The sequence below is a fragment of the Poecilia mexicana genome, unplaced genomic scaffold (assembly GCF_051168715.1).
Source record: "Poecilia mexicana isolate PSO_F unplaced genomic scaffold, ASM5116871v1 scaffold_17, whole genome shotgun sequence".
NCBI classification, from domain to species: Eukaryota; Metazoa; Chordata; class Actinopteri; order Cyprinodontiformes; family Poeciliidae; genus Poecilia; species Poecilia mexicana.
In genome coordinates this window covers 8,613,906-8,634,368 of record NW_028263386.1, presented here as the reverse complement: position 1 = coordinate 8,634,368, position 20,463 = coordinate 8,613,906, and the positions used below count along the sequence as shown (strand labels likewise).

The following is a 20,463-nucleotide window of genomic DNA, read 5'->3' as shown; positions in this document are numbered from 1 at the left end:
TTATTTGAATCATGAGCTGTCCTGCTGAGGGATTTCATTCTTTTATATCTGCATGTGGGCACGATGAGAAAGAAAATACTTTACTGTAGCTGCAAAACCCTTTCACAATTTACACATTTTGGTTTGTGCAACAAGGTACCCTACTTGTGACAGATGGTTTGCATGGTTTTGATTCGTTAAAGTTTGTGCGCTTGTGTGTGTGTGTGTGTGTGTGTGTGTGTGTGTGTGTGCATGTGCGTGTGTGTGATAGTGAGAATGTTCCTGAGGACGAAGATGACTTGTATGCGGCGGTATACGGGCTGGAAGATGAGTATGCAGGCGGCGAGATCTATGAAGACCTCATGAAGACTGAACAGCATGCACCACTGGTACCACAATGAGTCAGACTCTCACACACACACACACACACACACACACACACACACACCCACACACACACACACACACACACACTAAACATTACTGGCGTTATGAAACTGCAACCTCTCGCCAGGTGTATTGCTATCCAGTGTACGTCAGCAATACAGTATTTTCTTGTAATGAAAGTCTTTAAAGGGCTTATTTGTTTTTCTTACCATCACACTGTTTTATTTTTTTTTTGAAGGTGTGAAAAGAAATTACCCTCTGAGCAGTTAATGTTCATTTCCATTACTCGCAACTGAAGGTTTTTTTTTTCTTTTTCTTTTTTTACCAGAAATTAATTTCCTGGAAAATGTTCAGCTACTTTGGCTGTGCTTTGTGTGAATTTTTGACTGAGGGTCTGAAACCAAAGCCCTTTACCTAAAGATTCATGTCATTTCTGATCATTTTCCAGTCATTAGGTTCTGAAGTTTAAATAAAACAAATTTCAACTCAGAATTAGTTTAACTTTAATAATTGAAAGTCAGGGAGATGTGTCTTGTAGGAACAGTAACCACACAAGCTCACTAATGCTGAGCAGATCTTCAGTCGGCATCTCGGAACATTAACGTTTAAAAATATTTTAACTTGACCTTCTAAATTCTCTTTAAAGAGCTTTGACAACAATGTTTGTCTCTCTCCCGCTACGTAACTGGGGAAGTCCATGCTTTCTTTAATTAAATGTTTCCTCTAACACTGACAGAGTTTAATGATGTATTTTAATGAAGACTTTGTAAAACACTGCCATATTCAGCACTGTTGGCATGGTTAAGTTTTCAAACAAACAGACCTGTAGCCACGTAAATTAAAGTTAATAAAGCAGTGGAAGATAAACACACCGATCACTTAAACAAAAAGCAAAGATAGTCAACCCTTAATAAATGTTTTAACATGAAGTCCCGCCCAAATTCAGGGTAGATCTAAATGTATTACTTCTCTACCTGCACTGTTTTAGATAGATTTTAACTGCTTTTGGCTGATTTTTGCCCTGACTTGTGCAAACCTACTCCAGAAAACTAACATGTCTACTAAAACGCCTCTTGCAGTGAAAATGCATCTATTGTCATTAGACATTTTCCATACCATTTTTGAATAATTCACACTTACAGTTGGTCTGTTTCACACCTAATCCTCACAAAATATGTTGTGGTTGTGTGGTTGCAATGCGTCGAAATGTTAAAACGAACAAAACTAAAAACAACAACAACAAAAAAACGGCTCATTTAAAGGTTGTGTGATGAATGTTGATGGAATTGCTTAGTCACTTGCCAACGTTTTGGATTTCCTTTCCTTCAGATGCAGTAAAGAAAACAACGTCTCCCCATCAGATGGCGACATTCAAACAGCATTTCCTCTTGTGTGTCTTCCTAGAAACAGGCAGAGGTTGATGTGCGTAGCTGCTGCCTTTCAGAGATTAAGCAGACGGAAGAGCGATACACAGAAACACTGGAGTCCATTGAAAAGGTGCTGAGCCAGTTTCATGTGAAATGTGTAGATTTCATTCATCACGACTTGGATTACTTATTTTTGTACCACGTTAACACAACTAGCTTTAACTAGCTGTTTGTCAGAAGTAGAAATTATTACAATCACAATGTCAGACTCGTTAATCTTAATCTGATTACACGATGATCATTCTGCATGTGGACTTTTCTAGATGTTTGGGGTTTTGGGGGGAAATTCCCAGTTAACAGTTCTGCATTTCACCTTCCCTTCTCGCTCTAGTGTCATTCATCAAATGACACATCTGTGTGGTTTCAGTATGGATGTGTGATTATTTCAAATTATTATTTAAAAAAAGTGTCAAGAAGGAGTTTCAAAGTATTTTTCTGATGTTCTTGTTTCATTTCTTTCTAGTATTTCCTAAATCCATTGAAGAAATTCTTCTCTGCAGCTGAGATTGACAAAGTTTTTGTCAATATTCCTGTAAGTCAAATTGCATTTTTCATCTCTTAATAGCAAAATATGCCAGTAAGACCATCTGTTCCGACGCTCATGGCTTTCTACTACAATGCAGGATTTGGTTAAAGTTCACAAGAGCCTAATGGGAGATCTGCAAGACTCCATCCTGAACAAAAATGCCCTCAATCTCTACCAAATCTTCATCAGCTATAAGGAAAGGTACTAAACTTGACCTGGAGTTTTTTTTTTTCCATTATTATTTTATTTGTTGGTGAATTTTCTAGTTAAAGTGCAAATTTTTCTCTCTTATCAGTTAATTTTTTTTTAACAACCATTCAAATCACTGAAGTATTTGCATTATAAGTGTCTTTTTTATAGAACTTCTGTATTCTTTGCTATGGTTTTAGTGATGATAAAATCTGAAACGTGTGGCTTTCGTTTTTTTTTTTTTTTTAAAATCTCCTAATCACTTTCATCAAGCAACACGTCTTGAAGCCATTTTACAGCTGCAGCACTTCAGGAGAATGTTTCTGCTCTCTCATCTTATCTAGAGACATGAAATTGTAGCCAGTTGCTCTTAAAAAAGTAATTTATCAAATGAAACAGTGTCACAAGCAGATTTAGGTTTTGCACTTTGACTTGGCCATTTTCACACATGAATCTGTTTGCTCTGAATCATTTTTTTTTTTTTTTTGGGAGCTGTTTGCTGGTAGGCTTGCAGCTGTGCTGTGTTCGTTCCATTATCTGGTGGAGTGAGCAGTGCTGAAAGCTGGGATCCGGTTTAATGACCTCAGCTTGTTTTAAACTTCTTCTTTTTAAACCTTTTCTCCCTGACCCGTCTGGCTCCTTAGTCTTCATGATGCCGATTTGTGCTCTTATGTTCTCTAATGAGCCTCCAAAGCCGTCCCATAACAGCTTCATTAATACAGAGGTTGAATCACACACATACGGGCCTCAGTTTTCTAATTAGAGACCCTTTGAAGGAAATTGGTCGCGTTAGATTTTATATCGTGGTAAAACAAGTACCAGTGGCTAAATCTAACTGTACACAGCACTTCTCAAAATTTTATTTTCAAAAATAGTTAAAATCAGGTCTTACTTTCCTTCCATTTCACAATCTTTATCTCCTTTGTTTTGTTCTTTCACATAAAATTCCATTAAAATACATTGAAGTTTGTGTTTGTAAGGTGAAAAAAAATGTGATTATGCTCAAGGGACATGGATATTTTTTGCAAAGTACTGTATGCTTTTATGGTTTTCAGGAAGTTTTGGATGCCTTACAGTATGTTTTAATTTACTAAACCATCCTTTCATTCCCCATCACAGACTTCTCATTTATGGGATATACTGCAGCCGGGTGGAGATTGCAATTGCAGTTTTAGACCTCATCTGCAAAGAGAAAGAAGATGTTCGCTTGAAGCTAGAGGTAAAACTTTTGAAAACCACTTTTCTTTTCCAAAACTCCTCACGCCTATGCGCTGCACAAATGATATTTATTAACTTGTACTGACCCCTAGTGTGCATTTTTTGCATTACATATACCAAGGCTTTACTCTTCTGGAGGAACACATTCTGGAAATGATACACCAATGAAATTGAAGAAAAGTATTTAAACTAGCAAAAAAATACTTATGTTTGAACAAATCATAAGCTTATTCCAGACCAAAAATATTAAAACCTTTTTAACACAAACACATACAGAATCTGTCATTGTGCAAAGTGATTTACACAGATCCTAATATGCCCGTTGTATATTTTGTAGGAATGTTCCAAAAGGGCCAACAATGGGAAGTTCACACTGAGGGACCTGCTGGTTGTCCCGATGCAACGAGTCCTGAAGTACCATCTCCTGCTACAGGTAAACCCGCTTAATTTACCAAACTGAAAAATTTGTAAGCATTTTTTTTTCAATAAAAAATAGAATTTTATATTTAGAAGAGCTTGTTTTATGTCGAGCCCATTCATGTTACTGCTTATGTTTCATAAAAACACAAATCCAAACCTTTAGAATATGGAGTTTTTCTTTTCATTAAAAATCTGCAAGTAAACACTAGGGGGCGACATCCTCCACATGTTTGCTCTATAATTTTTCTTTAAGACTCAATGAAAAACACCATATTGGATGAGTAAACACACTTTGCTTCACTCTTGGAATCTGAACTGGCATACCAAAAAATTAAGAAAAATAAAGAAAATCAAACTAAATCACAGTCTAAATATTTTAAGGAGGAAACCTCCTGTTATGTGACCCAGCTGAATATCATTTATACATTTAAAAAAATATTTTATTTTTTTGTTTTTGTTAGAGGAATAATGATTGTTTCCAGTCATAAAAACAGAAGATTAGCTTTGCGCATCCTCTGTCGGATGCTTTTATTCTCTTGGATGAAAGTGGACTTCCTGCCTTTCGGACTCGCACCGGTTCCTCCACCTACTGATAAACCGTATGACATCGTCTCCTCTGGTTTATATGAATCTGAGGTCAGATTACAGCTGGCAGGGCAGAAAAGGCCAATGCGTACAGAGTGGTTTTAAATCGTTGTGGAGGGTAAAGGCCTCTGTGGTAAATGGTGTTGAATCAGGGAGTTCTTAGCCATTCCCTGAGGAGAAACTGTGATGGGGGGGGGGAAGGAGAAGAGGGGCAAGAGGAAAAAGTGACTCAGATATGGTTGTTTATCTTTTCATTACTCATAATGTTCTGAGAAATGTTATTGCAGCTTAAATCATTCCACACCCTTTTTTTATATATATATATTTTTACATATAATAGGTATACTCAGTGCATAATGGTGTGAAAATGATTCGATTATCATAATTATTAAACAGACACACACACACACACACACACACACACACACACACACACCCACACACACACACATACACACACACACACACACACAGTTAAAACAATGTTGGCAGCTTGTGTGGTTAACAGGCAGCATCTGCCACTTTAGAAATTAAAACTTGGCTTCAACACAAAGCGATGTCGGGATGCGCTGTGAGGTTTCCAGTGGAAGTGAGTGTCTTCCATCACACTTTGTTTGCACAGCCCCAACTACAGTAATGTGTTAAAAAATAAAAATAAAAATGGAAAGATATACATTCCTGCGGTTGTTACTTAGGTATATTTTATTTAGCACAATCTGGAGATTAAATATTTCGAATTAAAACACAACAGAATAGTGAAAACAACAACAGCAACATTGCTAACATGTTAAAATGTTAAACTGTTCACAAATCACAGTGTGTCTGTATACATTCAACAGTCCTATAACATATTAAATTAAACTCTTTTTATGACAAATAAAAGAGGGCATCTACATATGCTGATATAAAAAAACACTGACTTCCTCAAAAGATTACATTAAAAATCAACAACTGCTAAATTTATTAATGAAACTTATAAGCATTCACACATGTGTAGAGATGTACTGATGCTTAATAGTCTTCTTTAAAAAAAAATACATCCAAGGCTAAGAAGCATTTTATGATTTCTGATGATCTCAAAATATAAAGTAATTAATCAACTGATTTCCTGAGCTGCAATAAACTGAACAACCTAATAATGGAATATAAAACAAGGAGAAGCGGTTAAACCTTGTCTATTTTAAATCCTGTCTGAGGATCTGCTGCAGCTAACTTACCTCGTCAGCTGCTCTAAAATCAGAGAAACTAAAGAAAAGTCTTTCAAATGAAAACCGCTCCCCGTCTTTGTCAAATCAATACTTCGGGTTCTGATTTTGAATGTACTTGTCCACGTAATTGTGTCTGCGTGAGAGAGTCCAGCTAGCAGACGCAGTCTGTAATCGTTTTTCTGTCCTTTTCCTCCACCAGGAACTCGTCAAACACACGCATGATGCTGCTGATAAGAGCAACCTGAAGATTGCTCTTGATGCCATGAAGGCAAGTGCCTGTTTTGAACAGTATGATACATAGCAGATCATTTCATGTTAGAAGCTGCTTGTTTCATTAAAAAGGTTAAATAAGCTTTACATTTAGAGTGCAAAGAAAACTTCACTCGCTAACACTAATACTGAGATTATCTCGAGTTGCTTCGGCAGCTAATCTGTAGGCTTTGCAACCTACAAACAGGACGGACACCTTTAATCATGAAAAAAAAAATATTTTGATTTTCAACTAATGAAAAGCAGAGTATTACACTAATTAAACCATTTTTAATACAGAAATGTCAGCTCCTGAAACATATGTCCATGCAATGATTGCCATTTTAGTTGACTCTTGTCCCTTTGCATGACATTAATCCAGTATAATGTTCTTTTTGTCTGTTTCGTATTTAGGACCTTGCTCAGTATGTCAATGAAGTGAAGAGAGATAACGAGACTCTGAGGGAGATCGACCAGTACCAGAGATCTATCGAAAACCTGGTAAATAAAAAATAAATAAATCTCTTCCTGGAACTATAACCAGCTTTTTAAATATATTTTTTTATATGTTAAGCAAAAGGAAGTAAATGATGCAAACTCAAATTCCTTAGAAACATGAGGCCCGGGTGTATTTTGAGATTTTAACTGTGTTTTTTCTTTGTACCCTTCTTAACATCTGACAAACACCAGTAGCTAAAAATATATATTTTCTCTTCACTGTAAAACCTTTCCAAAATGGTCAACTTCCTAAACATTTTGGAATGTGATGATTTCAGTGAAACCACTCTGGAAATGCAGGTTTACATGCTCTTGAACAAAAGTAATATTATTATTTTTCCATTCTTCTTCTGTACTAGCTAAGCTTGGTAATAGCAGATTAAGCTTTTTTTTTTCTTTAATTAGTGTCCTAAATTTTTTTTATTCAAGTAATTACTAAAATCTTCCTCTTGGAATAATCATAGCACACTGTCTTATCATCAGTAACAAAAGCAGCCCCTTTTAAACAACTCAAACTGTGAAGGACATTTTTCTGAAAATTGTGCAATGGTTAGTAAAAAATACATAGTATTTGATCCTCATTACACAGAAAATAACCTAATTGGGTATTTATGTGGAAGTTCTGAGTAAGGAATCGAAAAGCATTTAAAATTGGACCCTCAGATGGAAACACAGTGATGCAATAATATATAGCTCATGCATAATTAGGGCATAAAATAACTTGTAGGCCACAAAAACATCAAACTCTTCATTGCTTTACATACAAATACACCAAAAAAATACCTGGGATGTAAGATCTCGAGCGCGTTTCAGTAAACAAGGCGTTTCAAACCATGTAACATAATATAGTAATAGATTATGAAACAGGCAATAAACATTACAAAATCATCGAGCAGATATTCATCGAATATATCGATCAGTGTCACAGTTATTAACAATCAAAGCCAGCTCTGAACAGGTGGGTTTCTGTTTTCTAGTACTTAAATACAGGACATAGAGAGCAATGTGCTACATGCTGTTTGACCGAGGTAGTTGTGCAGTTGAGTAACAACAATATCCTCATTTATGTGTCAAAGCATATTTTGAAAGTAAACCAGCGCTTAGCTCCTGTGTGTTTCGCCTGCAGAATCAGCCACTTGTCACTTTTGGTCGACCAAAAGGCGATGGAGAGGTGCGCTTGGTCTCCAATGTTGACAAGAGGAAACAGGACAGGTTGGTATGCTTCAGGGTCATTGCCCTTAAGAGAAAAATAAATCTTTAGACAGTAAAATTACTTGTTGAAGGCTGGATGAATGAAATTAGTCCAAGGATCAAGCTTATTTTGACTAAAATGTCAAGTAAATCTTAATGGTAGAGAATAAAGACAAATAAATAAAATAACATGCTCTTGTTTTATAGGCACATATTTTTATTCGATGTGGCAGCCATTGTTTGCAAGAGAAGGGGAGACAACTATGAGATGAAGGATATACTGGATCTTAACTTCTTCAAAGTTACCAACAATCCCACAGCTGACAGAGAAGGCAAAAAGGTCAGTTTACTCATGCTCATAAGCATAGTAGTTGTTGAGAATGCAAACTCTGCGTCCATGTTCCTGTTTTCCACATCAGACTCCTAAATTAAACTCTGTTCTCATTGTGCCTCGCATGAAAATAAAACCAACAAAAAACGGATCTGACTGCAGGTTGCACAGTTCCAGCTGCAACTCTGAAGGTTGCTCACTGGCAGCAGTGGATACAGGGTCCACAAAGAACTTCATCCGTCGCTGCAAAAACTTAGAAATGATGCTTGAACTGCTCCTGCAATTTCTCAATATCAGTCTGGTATTTGTGGAGTAACTTATCGTTCTGAAAGATACGATTTCACTTCTCCTCACCAGAGGAGAAGTGTCTTAAAATCACCTAATTTATGCTGAAAAGTGGTTACATGTGCACACAGGTCAACACGCTGCAACCTTGCGTTCAGGTTATTCAAATGCAAAGTAATGTCAGTAAGGAAAGCCATGCCACTGTGTTTGCGAGTTATTTTTTTTTTGTTTGTTTGTTTTTTTTTTGCAGTACAGTGACACCCAGAATGCTGTCCTCCAGAAACGCCCGAACTTCAGACTGCAGTGCAAAACCCCACAGACTCCTCAAACGGACCTCTGTGTGCATTTGTGCATCCTCATACATAGAGCCCACCTCAACCAAAAATGTTGTAGCCCTGTGACTGAATGATTTGTTGCTTGGTTTTTTTCATTTGTCCAATCCATAACTTTATCTGAATTCAGTGCCTTGACGCGCAGAGACAAATGAAATATGCATTAAAATGAATCTATATTTGTCCTGTATCTCACTTAAAGCCCAGTTTTATGGACTGCACTTCTAATAGCTTTCCTATTGGCAGATTTTCCCCAACTGAGTGCTGGATCTCTGCAGGTCTTCCAGATTTACCATGGGCCTCTTGGCTGCTTTTCTTATTGATGCTCTCCTTGCACGGCTTGTTAGTTTAGATCAGTGGTCTCAAACTGCATTCCTTGTGGGTCAGAGTCCTGCAACTTTTAGACGTGTTCCTTGAATTACATGGTGAAACTTTCTCACTAGCATGTAGTCAAGCTCTGAAGAGCCTTGCTAATGAGCTAGTGTTGGTCCTTGAGGAACACAGTTGGAGACCCCTCTTTTAGATGGACAACAGCAAACCTTCATCCGTTATGTCATACTCTTTCCATTTTAAAATGATGAGACCCACAAAGCTTTAAAAATTGTTTTATATCCCCACCCCACTTTATAATTCTCCACAGTTTTATCTTTATCTTCTCAAACACTTTAGATATGAATGAGAAATTGAAGGACAATAGTGGGGGACTGAATTATTTGAATATTGTTTGAATGATATGTTATTAGTTCCCTTCCGCTTCAGAGTTACGCGCCGCTTTGTGTTGTTCTGTAAATAAAATCTCAACAATATAGACAAAAGGTTGACATGAGATTGTGACAAAATGGGAAATAGTTGAAGGAATTGCAGGGCTCTGGTTAGTGTGAATTTTTTTTTTTAACCAAATGTTTGGCAGGCAGCATTGTTGTGTCAGAGACTTGCTGATGTTGTGTTGATGGATTCCTGCAGATGGTGTCTTCTCACTCTGGTGCTGATTGCTAACATGAAAGCGACAGCTCGCCAAAATACGATGTGGTTTTCATAAAAGGGAGCCTATTATCATAATCATTTACTCTATTAAGCCATTGTGAGATGTGTGTTGGGGTGGTGTTAGTGCAGCACAGTGACTGGTATTTAACATCTCATTGCCTAAACGTGCTTTTCGGTGGTTTTGTCTTTTTTTTTTTTTTTTTGCAGGTACTTTGAAATTAAATATGAATTTAGTTTTGAGACCCTTTCCAGCCTTGAGCTGTGTGTGTTATACATTTCCTGTTAGTTGCACAAAGCAACACAACAGCACCTCTGGAGATGTTTGGGCTTAATTTTAACCTGTGCCTGGAACCACCACGCACTGCAGGACCGAGATGCTAATATCAGGTGATGAATGTGTGTACTCTTCCAAGGCTGCTTAACTCTATACATCATTTTCTGCTAAATAAAACTTCAACCTTTGAATGCGGCGCTGCTGAACAGCACCCACACAGTCATCAATGATTTAAGACCCAGCAGAGCTCTAAAAGACTTGGGGCTCCGCAGGTCAGCCTAATCACTGTCGGGGAAACTCAACTACTTTTCACATTACTGTATATGACACAACTGGCGGAAGCAGATTGTTGGCGAGAGCAAGGGACCTTAATTTAGAAATGGATAAATCTTAACGTGCTACTTTGGAGCTACTTAGTGGTCAACAGGTTAAAGAAATCATTTCTTACCTGAAAAGTAAGAAATGTTTTAGTCTCCCTTACGCGTTCTCAGTAGCTGTGTGGCCCCTGCTAGATGGGGTCTAAATCATTGGCGGGGATTAAGTTTTTAGAGGTAATACTTATGAATTTATAAATGTAAAAGGAAGTTGGTTCCTCTAAAGGTGCATTTTTACAGCCTGAACCTTTCAGTGCTCTCCAGGCTGAACTCTGGTTAAACTCATATTGCAGGAGCAGCTCTGTTGATGTTGAAAGAATTCAGCTGCCAACATATTTTCCTTGATCTGTGCAGCCGGTGACCTCACTGGCACTAAAACCAGGGAGGATTGCTGACAGCATTATGTCAGAGAGCTGCCACTTATTCACCCGCCATACTTACCTTGTCATTATTAGGACTGGATAACTGGTAGGGTTACAACTTAAAGGCTGGCTTAGAGTGATTCACTTTTTTTTTTTAGATAAATATATATGCTTTTATGCTATTAATTATTTATCAAGTGACTCAACTCTAGAGCAGTTTTCATAATCACTATTATTCATCTCTAGAACCAAGAGAAATGTCTGTTGCACTATATTTTATTTAGGGGTAACAGAGTACAAAGGCTATAATCATATGTACAATAGAATATTAACATATTTATTTGTAAAATGATTTAAAAACCTTTTCCTTCCACCAACTTGATTATGTGCAATATCGTGCTGGTCTTACATGAAATAAAATAGCTGTAATGTAAAAAGGTTTTACTTAATGTTTATGAACACTGTATGTGTCTGTATGTACTTTGAAAGGCCATTTGTATGGTTGCTAAGAGACATCTGTCAGGATGTGCATTGGAGGGTAAACCAGGGACAGTTGACACCCTTTTTGCTTTTTCCAGAACTACACAAGAAATATTGAAGAAATATTGAAGAAATATTGAATACCTTTTAAAGGATGCATCACAAACTCCTTCTATTTTCTGGCTTTTGAAAAAGGTATAAAAAAAAAAAAAACATAAGACCTACTAAAACACTACATCAACCTGCCCTGAAAATAAAACCTAACCCGATTTTTGAAATCCAAAATTAGGTCATTGTACTTATTCTGACTCATACGTATGTGGTGTCGGAAAATTTCATTTCCATTTTGTCTTCTCGATGTCTGCAGTGGTGCTACGGCTTCTTCGTGACTCACCAGCAGGGACATATGGGCTTCGAGCTTTTCTTTAAGACCAAAGAGCTGAAGAAGAAGTGGTTGGATCAGTTTGAAATGGCAATGTAAGTACACAGAGGCAAAAACTCCCCAGTCGTGAACGGTAACGGGTTGCTTGACACAGGTCACTGTATGCATGTCTATGCATAGAGCTTATCTACTTTTGTTTGCAACTGTGTTGTTTCAAAGTGGAGAGAGCTGTTGACTTTCTCATGTGTGCTGTTTGATCAGGTCTTAGTCGTAATCAAGCACACACGGCTGACAAAAAGTACAAAAACACACACATGCACACACTTACACAGCTATGTGTGGATATAAAGTGAGCTGCAGAGCTACAGTAAACTCACTCTGCTGTGATAATTCTGCAGTTCAGTGTTCTGCGGAGATAAACTGTTGTGTTTGTGTTGTTCTGTAACATTTGGAGGAGTTTATCGGCAGATATCCTCTTTGTCTTCTTTTGTTGATTGGAAAATGCTATTTCAGTTTGAGATTGCCTCGTCGGACTGGAACGTCGTGTTTCGACACTCTCCCTTCATAAACACTTGAAGCTTTGACCTTGCTGAATACATTAGAGCTTTGAAATTGCCGTGATGTTCTGAAATGTTTTGCGGTAATGTAAATTGCACCCTCCCTGGACCACAAAACCCCCGATACTTGCCCAAAACATAATGTGCATTTCACAAACATTACAAAAATGATTTTTTTTCCTTCTCTCTCTGGGCGGCTCCAAACTGTTTTTTCTACTGGGTTTTAGTCAGAAATAAGCTATGCGTGCTTCTGTGCATTGGGTAATGACACCAGAAGGTCCAATTCTGGAAGTGAAAATTGTGCCATCTGAAGAAGATGTGAGCTCACGATGGAAGACTCACTTAGGGGAGCACTCAGCTGGTCTCTGGATTGTGCCTAAGCGCTGAAAACATATTTGTTTATTTTTGTCATGCATGTTGCTCCGTCTATACTTCAGCTCGTGCAGAACTGCAATTATCTGCACTCAATTACTCTCTTTATTGCGCTAAGGACTATACTTGCTTTATGGAGACATTCACTCACACTGAAACAATATGTGCTTGTTTTTCTTTCAATAGAGATGCAACACTTATTATTCTTTTGGCCAAAGCCAATGTTAAGTGACTACATTATGTACAAAATAATAAAACAAATTAACGTGACAACTACTGAGTATAAGAAGAAAACATTGTGCTGCAGGTCCTTTGAGCTACAATGCAGTTAGAAAAGGTATTTGCCTTTGTTACAAATAAATGCTTAAAGTTATAAAACAAATGTTAAAATCAGGCATAACACAATCCTAATAAATATAAAATCCATAATATAATTTATAAAGGAAAAAAAAAATCTTTCCAGGACTAACTTTGTTCATTGATGGATATTATCAACCTCTAAACGTGTTAAACGGTTGTGCCATCCTCGGCACCATCATTTAATTTTACTTGGCTCAGGATAAGTTTTGTCCTGCAGAATTGTCTTAATTTAGACAGATTAATGTTAATGATGCTAACATTTTGAGCATGATCGATCTTTCGTAGATCGTGCCACAGTATTGCAACTGGATTTAAGCCCAGACTTTGTCTGCTAACAGAGTATTTTCCCAAAAGTCTTAAGAGTCATCAGTATGTTCTTTTGGAAAATGTGAGACGGGATCTTGTGTTTGTTTCGAGCATCGTTCCATTGATGACATTCTTGCTGTCTGTCTTTTACTGCCGAATCAAATGAAGCATGAACTGAAACATTTCCATTTTACAAAGGGCTAAGTTGGTTTGTATATCTGTTTTCTCTTATTAAACGAGATCATCAGTTGAAAACTGCTGTGATGCTAACATTTTTGATAACCTGAAACATCTAAGTTTGACAGAAAAACATAAACTCCGTAAGGGGCAGGGCTGCAAAAACGAGATAAACACCAGCCTTCAGAAACCTCAGGCAATAACAGAGTGGTCTCTGAGTTAATTAGTTTCTTAGGAAAACAGACAACACAAAAACCAAATATTCTCTTGTTCCAGGAGGACATAAAACATCATCTTACCCACTCAAGACTTCACTGGTTTTGAAAATAAATTGCTTACTTTTAGAGTATGATTTTTGAAGCAAACCTGTAACTCTTTCCATCTGACTGTTCAGATATTAGATAGTTGAACTGAGAGTTGTTGTTGTTTTTTTGTTGTTTGGTTCATTTGGTCCTTGCTACTGACTGGATATCAGCAGCAGGTCCTGAGTTTGTTCCTAACAGTGGGAGAAGTAGATGTGAGTGCAGATTGTTTGCCAGGTTGTTTTTAAAGTGAAGTTTCTGAAGTTATTGAACATTTTTTTTGATGAAAATTATACTCTAAGCATCTCCAGACACTAGGTTTTAAAATGTCAGCTGAGAAAGTTGCAGCCTTGTTGAGATCTAATCTCAGATATCAGTAGTAAAATTAAATATGAAAGACTAACAAGTGTCAGATTTATCTTCCGTCAGACAAGAACTTCATGAAATTCTTCAAATAAACTCTGGTATTCCTCAAGTTTTATCGCCAAATGCTGTAAATTATTTACACAAAGTAATTTTATATTTGTCAGTTTTGCTGATTTTTCATCTGCGGGTATTCTTTTTGCGACACCTGCTGATATATAATGCATGACACAATTTGTTTTGTTTTATTTTTGCTCTTAGCTCAAATATCCGACCAGAAAAGGCTAACCACAACTCCCACCAGTTCAAGATGCACACATTTGAAAGAATCACTTCCTGTAGTTACTGTCACCTTTTGCTCAGGTAAGATTTAGAGAACATTAAGACTAAGACTAATCTGAAAATAATTGTGCATTCCTGATGAAGAGACCTTACGATAGATTTTAGGACGTGCAGAAACTTCAAGTTCTCTGCTGGAAAACCATGGTTTAATTCTGCTACACCTAATGACATTTTAAAACTCGGGCTTTTAACTTGTATGAAGTACATACTGTCATGTTAGCTGTTTCTGTTTCCTGTGTCATTTCATTTATTTTGACAGTGGGACAGAAGCCAGAAATCTCTTTATGTCACTTGCTTTGTTTTTTCTTTTTTTTTCTTCTTCTTTTGTTACTGTCTGCAGGGGCATCTTTAACCAGGGCTATCGGTGTCAAAAATGTGGCCTGGGGGCTCATAAAGAGTGTCTGGGTCGACTGGGAGCCTGTGGGAGAACAGGTGAGACTTAACACTAAATTAGCCAATTATTTGTTTAATTACCACTCAGACTTTAGATTTAAGCAAGCTGAGCAGGTATTTTTTTGTCTGTACATATCTGCCATTATATGACCATGTAATCTACAGAGCAGAGTTCTGCTTTTTAGAGTAAAATGTTTGGAGAACTTTATTGCAATTCCATGGATTTATTTTCTGGATTGCAGAAGGCAGAAATGTGGATGCTTTTTTCCTCACTATTTTCAAATTAATATATGTAATAGTAACATTAACCCTGAACCCTCCTTTCGCTCCCAACGTCGTATTTCCCTTTACATTCATTATAAGAAAAGTGTGCCAAATAAAACACATTTTCTCCCTGCTTTTGCAGCTTAAGACTAACAAAAAAAAAAGTATTTGCTGAATTTTAATGCTGCGTCTGGAACAGCCTCATGTGTGTCTCCAGACTGGTGCTTTTAGATACATTACCCTCACCCAGTTCACACACAGCTAAAGCCAGCTCAGGAGCCTGACAAGCTTCCTCTCTTTCACAACCGCTGCGGTTTTTATGCATTCAGAGGCATGATAAGGGCCACCAGAGGTTGACAGTTGAGGTTGGATGTCAAGAAGCCACCATAGTCTAATATTGTATTCCTCTCACTGTGTCTGTTTCCCACCTGCCTGCAGATCCTGTCAAGCTGAGGCCCAAGGTAAGACCTGATCTGTTTCTCTTCTTCGACTTAAGACATCTTAGCTAACGTAACGATTCAGGCATGAAACAGCAGCTGGACTCTTATTTTGTCTGTGGTTGGAAAGATAACGAAGGCTTTTGCTATTAACATCAACAAAGCTACAGGTGACCTTGTTATTGCAGTTTTAACTTCAGTCCTTTTGTGGGATGAAGTTGATATGAGATGTGTTTTTTTTAAATAATAACTGTCTCATTTCATGTTTAAATTTAGGGCGTTTTTTTTTTGTTTTTTTTTCTTTAGAAGTTTCTACTTTTTGTTTTTTCCAGATTAGGTAAATAAAGTGTTGCTAAAACAAACAACTGCTATTAAAAACTGAATTTGTCTCATAAATCCAACAGGCATTGTGAATTGTGAAAACAAAATGTAATCACTATTTGTATTAAACGTACAATGAATGGTCTGCTTATCCATCTATCCATTCATTCACTATATTTAATTTATATTTAATGAAGATAGTTAGCTGAGAAAAGCTTTTAGCATTTTCAATTCAATTCAGTTTTATTTAAATATGGCCATTTCACAACACATGTCATCTGAAGCCTTCATCAAAGTGATTAAAAACAGTTTCCCATTCAAGAAAATCTAGCAGATTGAATTGAGTTTTTTTTTATCTGCTACAACCTTTTAAAATCCTCAAATTGAACCCTTATTGGTAAGAAAAGCCAAAACTGAACGACCTACCAGCTCACTGAGTCAATAACAGGTTTTTAAATCGTTTGCTGCTGGCAGAAAACTGTAGATATTCTCAAAATTTTACCCTAAAACTAAACAAAATACTCTTGGCCTTTATCATTGGTGCTAAAATGGCTAAATCACTTAAACAGCGTAAACCGTCAACGTGATTGTGTGACTCGTTCCTCATGTCAATCTGATCCTGTGCAGGCACAACGAATATTTTACCTCTTGCTATTTTGTTCTCTTTCTTTCTCTGTTTTTTTCACCATTTACAGGAGAACGCAGCACCGCCAGGCCCAGGTCAGCATGATTTGACCACTTGAGCAAGTTTGTTAACCTGCAGAGGGCTTCACACACTTTTTCTTTTAAATCATTTCCTCTCGGCCTTGTAGCAGAGACTTTAAGAAAGATTGAAATAACTGATACAGTTTCAGTCATGGAACTCATGCATCCATGAAATATATTCAGAATGCTATTTTCTCATAAGTTAGGCCACGAATCAGCTCTCTTCTGGAGCAGAATATCCAATTGACTTAGACATTTAACAAATTTTAATGACCAGATAAAAGTGTGAGCAAGGGATCGTTAGCCAGAGCCAGAAAGAAAGCCTCTTTCCTTCTGCTCGCCATGGTGCCTAAACCCTTGATCGCATTGAGATGAATTGGAGTGGGTGGAATGATTATGAGAAGCACGCAGGAGAAATACTGGAAAAGAAATGCAGACTCGCTCCCCGAGCAATCCGCCGAGCCTCAGCCTCGGCTGCTGAGCCGAGCGAGCCTTTGTGATAAATCAATTTCCATAAGGGGGTTTATGAGGAAGACAGCCGTGCTTATTGTTCTTATTAAAAACATGAATGCGAGCTATTCCATTCATCTGAGGTCACAGTCAGCTAATAGTTTCCTCAGGCTGGTTTGCAGGGGAGCGGGAGCTGGAAGGGTGATCTGTCTGAGGTGGGCTAGATGTGTGAGTCAGCGGAGAGTAAGTGGCTGTGTCTTTTAAGTTGGCAGGGGTGTTTAGTCTTTGCCTCAGCCCCATGCTTGTGGCTGTGTTGGCTCTGCCATGCAGAGGAAAGATTGGTGTGCCACCTTTCAGGATTCAAAGAGATGGATTTCCTGTGACGGTAAATTGGTGCTTTTAGGGTGGAAACCTTTTAAGTGCTTTAGATCTTAAAAGACCTGGGAAAGAGTTGAGAATGAAACCAGTCAATTAAAAGCAATAGAATAATTTGCGCTGGAGAAAGAATAGAAAGAATTTGCTAAATGATAATCTCAACAGCTTTTGATATGTTTTGCTGAGTATCGATAAGCACAGTCAGTTACATTTTGCCTGATGCAGTTTTGTATCAAAATGTTGAAGAGTTCTGGGTTCACACTGCAGCCTGAAGTGACTCAATTCCGATTTTTTGGCAATTCCGATTTTTTTCCAGGGCCGTTCACACTGCCAGTAAATGCCACCTGTATGCGTTCTGCAGTGTAAACGGGCAAACGACCTGAAAGTGTCCCGCATGCGCACTAGAGGGCGCAATAGCGTCAGCGTTCTCAGTGTTCTGCCAACCGCCATAAAAAGAAGTGCTCAGTGTTTGCGGAAGTAAACATGGAGGCTAACGGTGGAGCTTAGCTTACATATTTGAAGTAGTTATCCGGCCGGGGCAGCATATTAACAACTTAGTCTTCATTATAGTCTGTCATGGTTGTTGTTTTTCTTCCCAGTTGCGCGTATCAGGACGCAGAATAGTGAGATTTGTTGAGAAACAGTGACGTTCAGTTCGGATGAAGGCGACCTGGACGTTAAGTCGCATTTGAATCGGATACGTATCGGATATGGGTCACATTCGAAAAAGAATCCGACCTGTGCTGTTCACACTGCCATGAAAAGATCGGATACAGGTCGCATTGCATAAAAAAATTGGAATTGAGTCACTTAAGGCTGCAGTGTGAACGCACCCTTTTGAGGGACGTCCTGACCAGGATTTTAGTTTTGGTCCAGATACAGATCCAACTCATTTAAAAGTAACCATTTGCAAACCAGTGTCAGCCTGATGTTTCATCAAAACCTGCATTTAAAGTCCCGTAAAACAAGACACTGCATTTCATCAGTATAACTACTGAAACAGGCGGTTATAAGTGTTTGCTCCCTAATCCCCCTCAGATACTGGGGATCTTGACAAAGGGGAAAAAATACTGGCAGGCTGCCCATCTTCTCCCCATGGCCTGATTACTTGGCTGAGAAATTTAAGTAAATGAACACGTCACATCCTGATCTAAAAAAAAAAAAAAAAAGTTTTTTAGATCAGGATCTCTTTAATGTTTTAGGATTTTTTTTTTAATTTTCAGGACTTCTGAATTGTAAGGATTTCATACTTTGAAATATTTTGTAATTTATCCTTTTTTTATGTTTTTCAATAGTTATTTTATCTTAGTAGTTCTCTTTATAATATGTACTAACTTACATTATTTAACTGGATTTTTTCTGATTTCGTGCAGAAAAGTAGCCTTTATTACACATTGTGACATTCCTCTACTTTGCCTTCATAATACTCTGAACTAAAAGCAGAGAACGTGGAATCTGACTGTTTGTGTTCCCTGTCTGCCAGGTTTACCGAGGATGATTGTGATCAGAGACTACAGCGGCATCCCCAGTCCCCTGTGTGGGCCCCCACTAAGCATTCAGGCAGGGGATGTAATTGAGTTGATGTTTGCTGACCTGCACAGCTCCTGGTGGCAGGTGTGTGTCACAGTCTACTCATTCCTGTTTCATGTCCACATCTGTGACTTTATGAAAAAATAATATGTTCAGACTCGCTTGACTGGTAAGACACATGAAATGTCTTTCCACTAACACTGGTTTGAATGTGTTTTGCATTTTAACTCCATCGTATCCACTTTGAGACAAGCGAAATCGGTAGACTATTAGCAAGATGTCAGCGTAGCAACGGCAACGGTTTATCTTTTGTGGCAGCTTTCTTCCTGATGAATTGCTGATTCTGTTTGTGGCTGTTCATCAGACTCTCTGTGCTGCCTTATGAGGTCAGCTGCCATCAGAACTACCACATGAACTCCACTGGACTCCAGCCACCTTACAGATGGGATATCTGTCCTTTCTGTCACTGCTTAGATTGAATCAGAGCCATCGGATGATCTAACCAATTAGTGGCTTCAGTTGATTAATTAGGTGACACAATGAAACGATGAAACTACAAACCCTTTACCCCCCCCCCAGGATGTTTTACTGCTTATTTGCCACTTTGTGCTCCGGCAAATTGTGCAAACCTCTCACGACGTAAGCCAGCAGTTCATGGTCTTTGACCTTATCTATTTTTGAAAAGACAGAGTTATCTGTGGTCTGTTGGCAGCCCACCTCACTGCTTCCAGCTCTGTTTTATGGTGACATCAAAGCCTCATTCTCCTTCTGGTGCTGCTCCAATCAGAGCAACCTTTGCCAGCAGCCCAGCTGGGAGTGGGCAGTTAGCCCGATTTCTGATGCCCTATGATTCTCTCTGTTGTGTCACCGTACGAGTTGGAGGACGAGGACATGAGTGCCAGGAGACTTGTTGTAAGCTGGCTGAGTAGCAACCAGAATGTCATGCCCTAGAACTGATGGCACTGCATTGTTTGCTACCATGGCAATGGTGCATGCTGTAAGAGCATAATCGGAGCAATAAGGTGGTGAAACACATTTCTGCGTATATGCCTGCTGCATAATGATACCGGGAGCTGCCTCGCTAAAGGTTACCAGTGGTAGATGTGTGTTTTTCTAGAATGGTTCCCAGACAGACTTATTACCACAGACAATAATGTTTTTTTTTGTTTTCTAAATAAATATTTATGAATTAAATTTAGTCTTGCCACAAATTTTCAATCAGATTTAGGTCTGGACTTGCGCTGGGTGTAAACCGTTTGTCATAAATTGGTGTTGAGAAGGAGACAAGAGGTACACAGGTGAAAAGAAACAGTCCTTATTAAAATCAAGAAAATTGTAGCTGTAGAGACAAAGACACATAAACTGGAAACCAGTAACATTTCCTTCATAAATTCTCTTTGAAAATCAAAGGAGATGATTGCGGAGCCTTTGGGATGTTTGTGCAAAGCTGTGTCATTGCCCTAACCAAAGGATCATGGGAGATTTAAGATAGTAATAATGAACCTATATAAACGCCTTCTTGTTTTAA

The 20,463-nt window shown here is 38.1% G+C and overlaps 1 protein-coding gene across 2 annotated transcripts in view; it reads left to right on the top strand.

Moving 5' to 3' along the window:
* The window catches only part of LOC106924132 (guanine nucleotide exchange factor VAV3-like), a 63,171-nt gene that overhangs the window by 19,974 nt on the left and 22,734 nt on the right, over positions 1–20,463 (top strand). For both annotated transcript variants that reach the window (XR_015765915.1, XM_088014968.1), the window contains exons 5-20: positions 251–368; positions 1,771–1,863; positions 2,257–2,325; positions 2,417–2,520; positions 3,628–3,727; positions 4,064–4,159; positions 6,139–6,207; positions 6,603–6,689; positions 7,813–7,898; positions 8,085–8,217; positions 11,667–11,776; positions 14,380–14,481; positions 14,801–14,892; positions 15,556–15,578; positions 16,571–16,595; positions 18,889–19,019. Coding sequence is in view for 1 of the 2 variants with exons in the window: in XM_088014968.1 (XP_087871094.1) it covers positions 251–368; positions 1,771–1,863; positions 2,257–2,325; positions 2,417–2,520; positions 3,628–3,727; positions 4,064–4,159; positions 6,139–6,207; positions 6,603–6,689; positions 7,813–7,898; positions 8,085–8,217; positions 11,667–11,776; positions 14,380–14,481; positions 14,801–14,892; positions 15,556–15,578; positions 16,571–16,595; positions 18,889–19,019 (1,438 nt within the window). In the remaining variant the exon portion in view is untranslated. The remainder of the gene's footprint in view (positions 1–250; positions 369–1,770; positions 1,864–2,256; positions 2,326–2,416; positions 2,521–3,627; positions 3,728–4,063; positions 4,160–6,138; positions 6,208–6,602; positions 6,690–7,812; positions 7,899–8,084; positions 8,218–11,666; positions 11,777–14,379; positions 14,482–14,800; positions 14,893–15,555; positions 15,579–16,570; positions 16,596–18,888; positions 19,020–20,463) is intronic.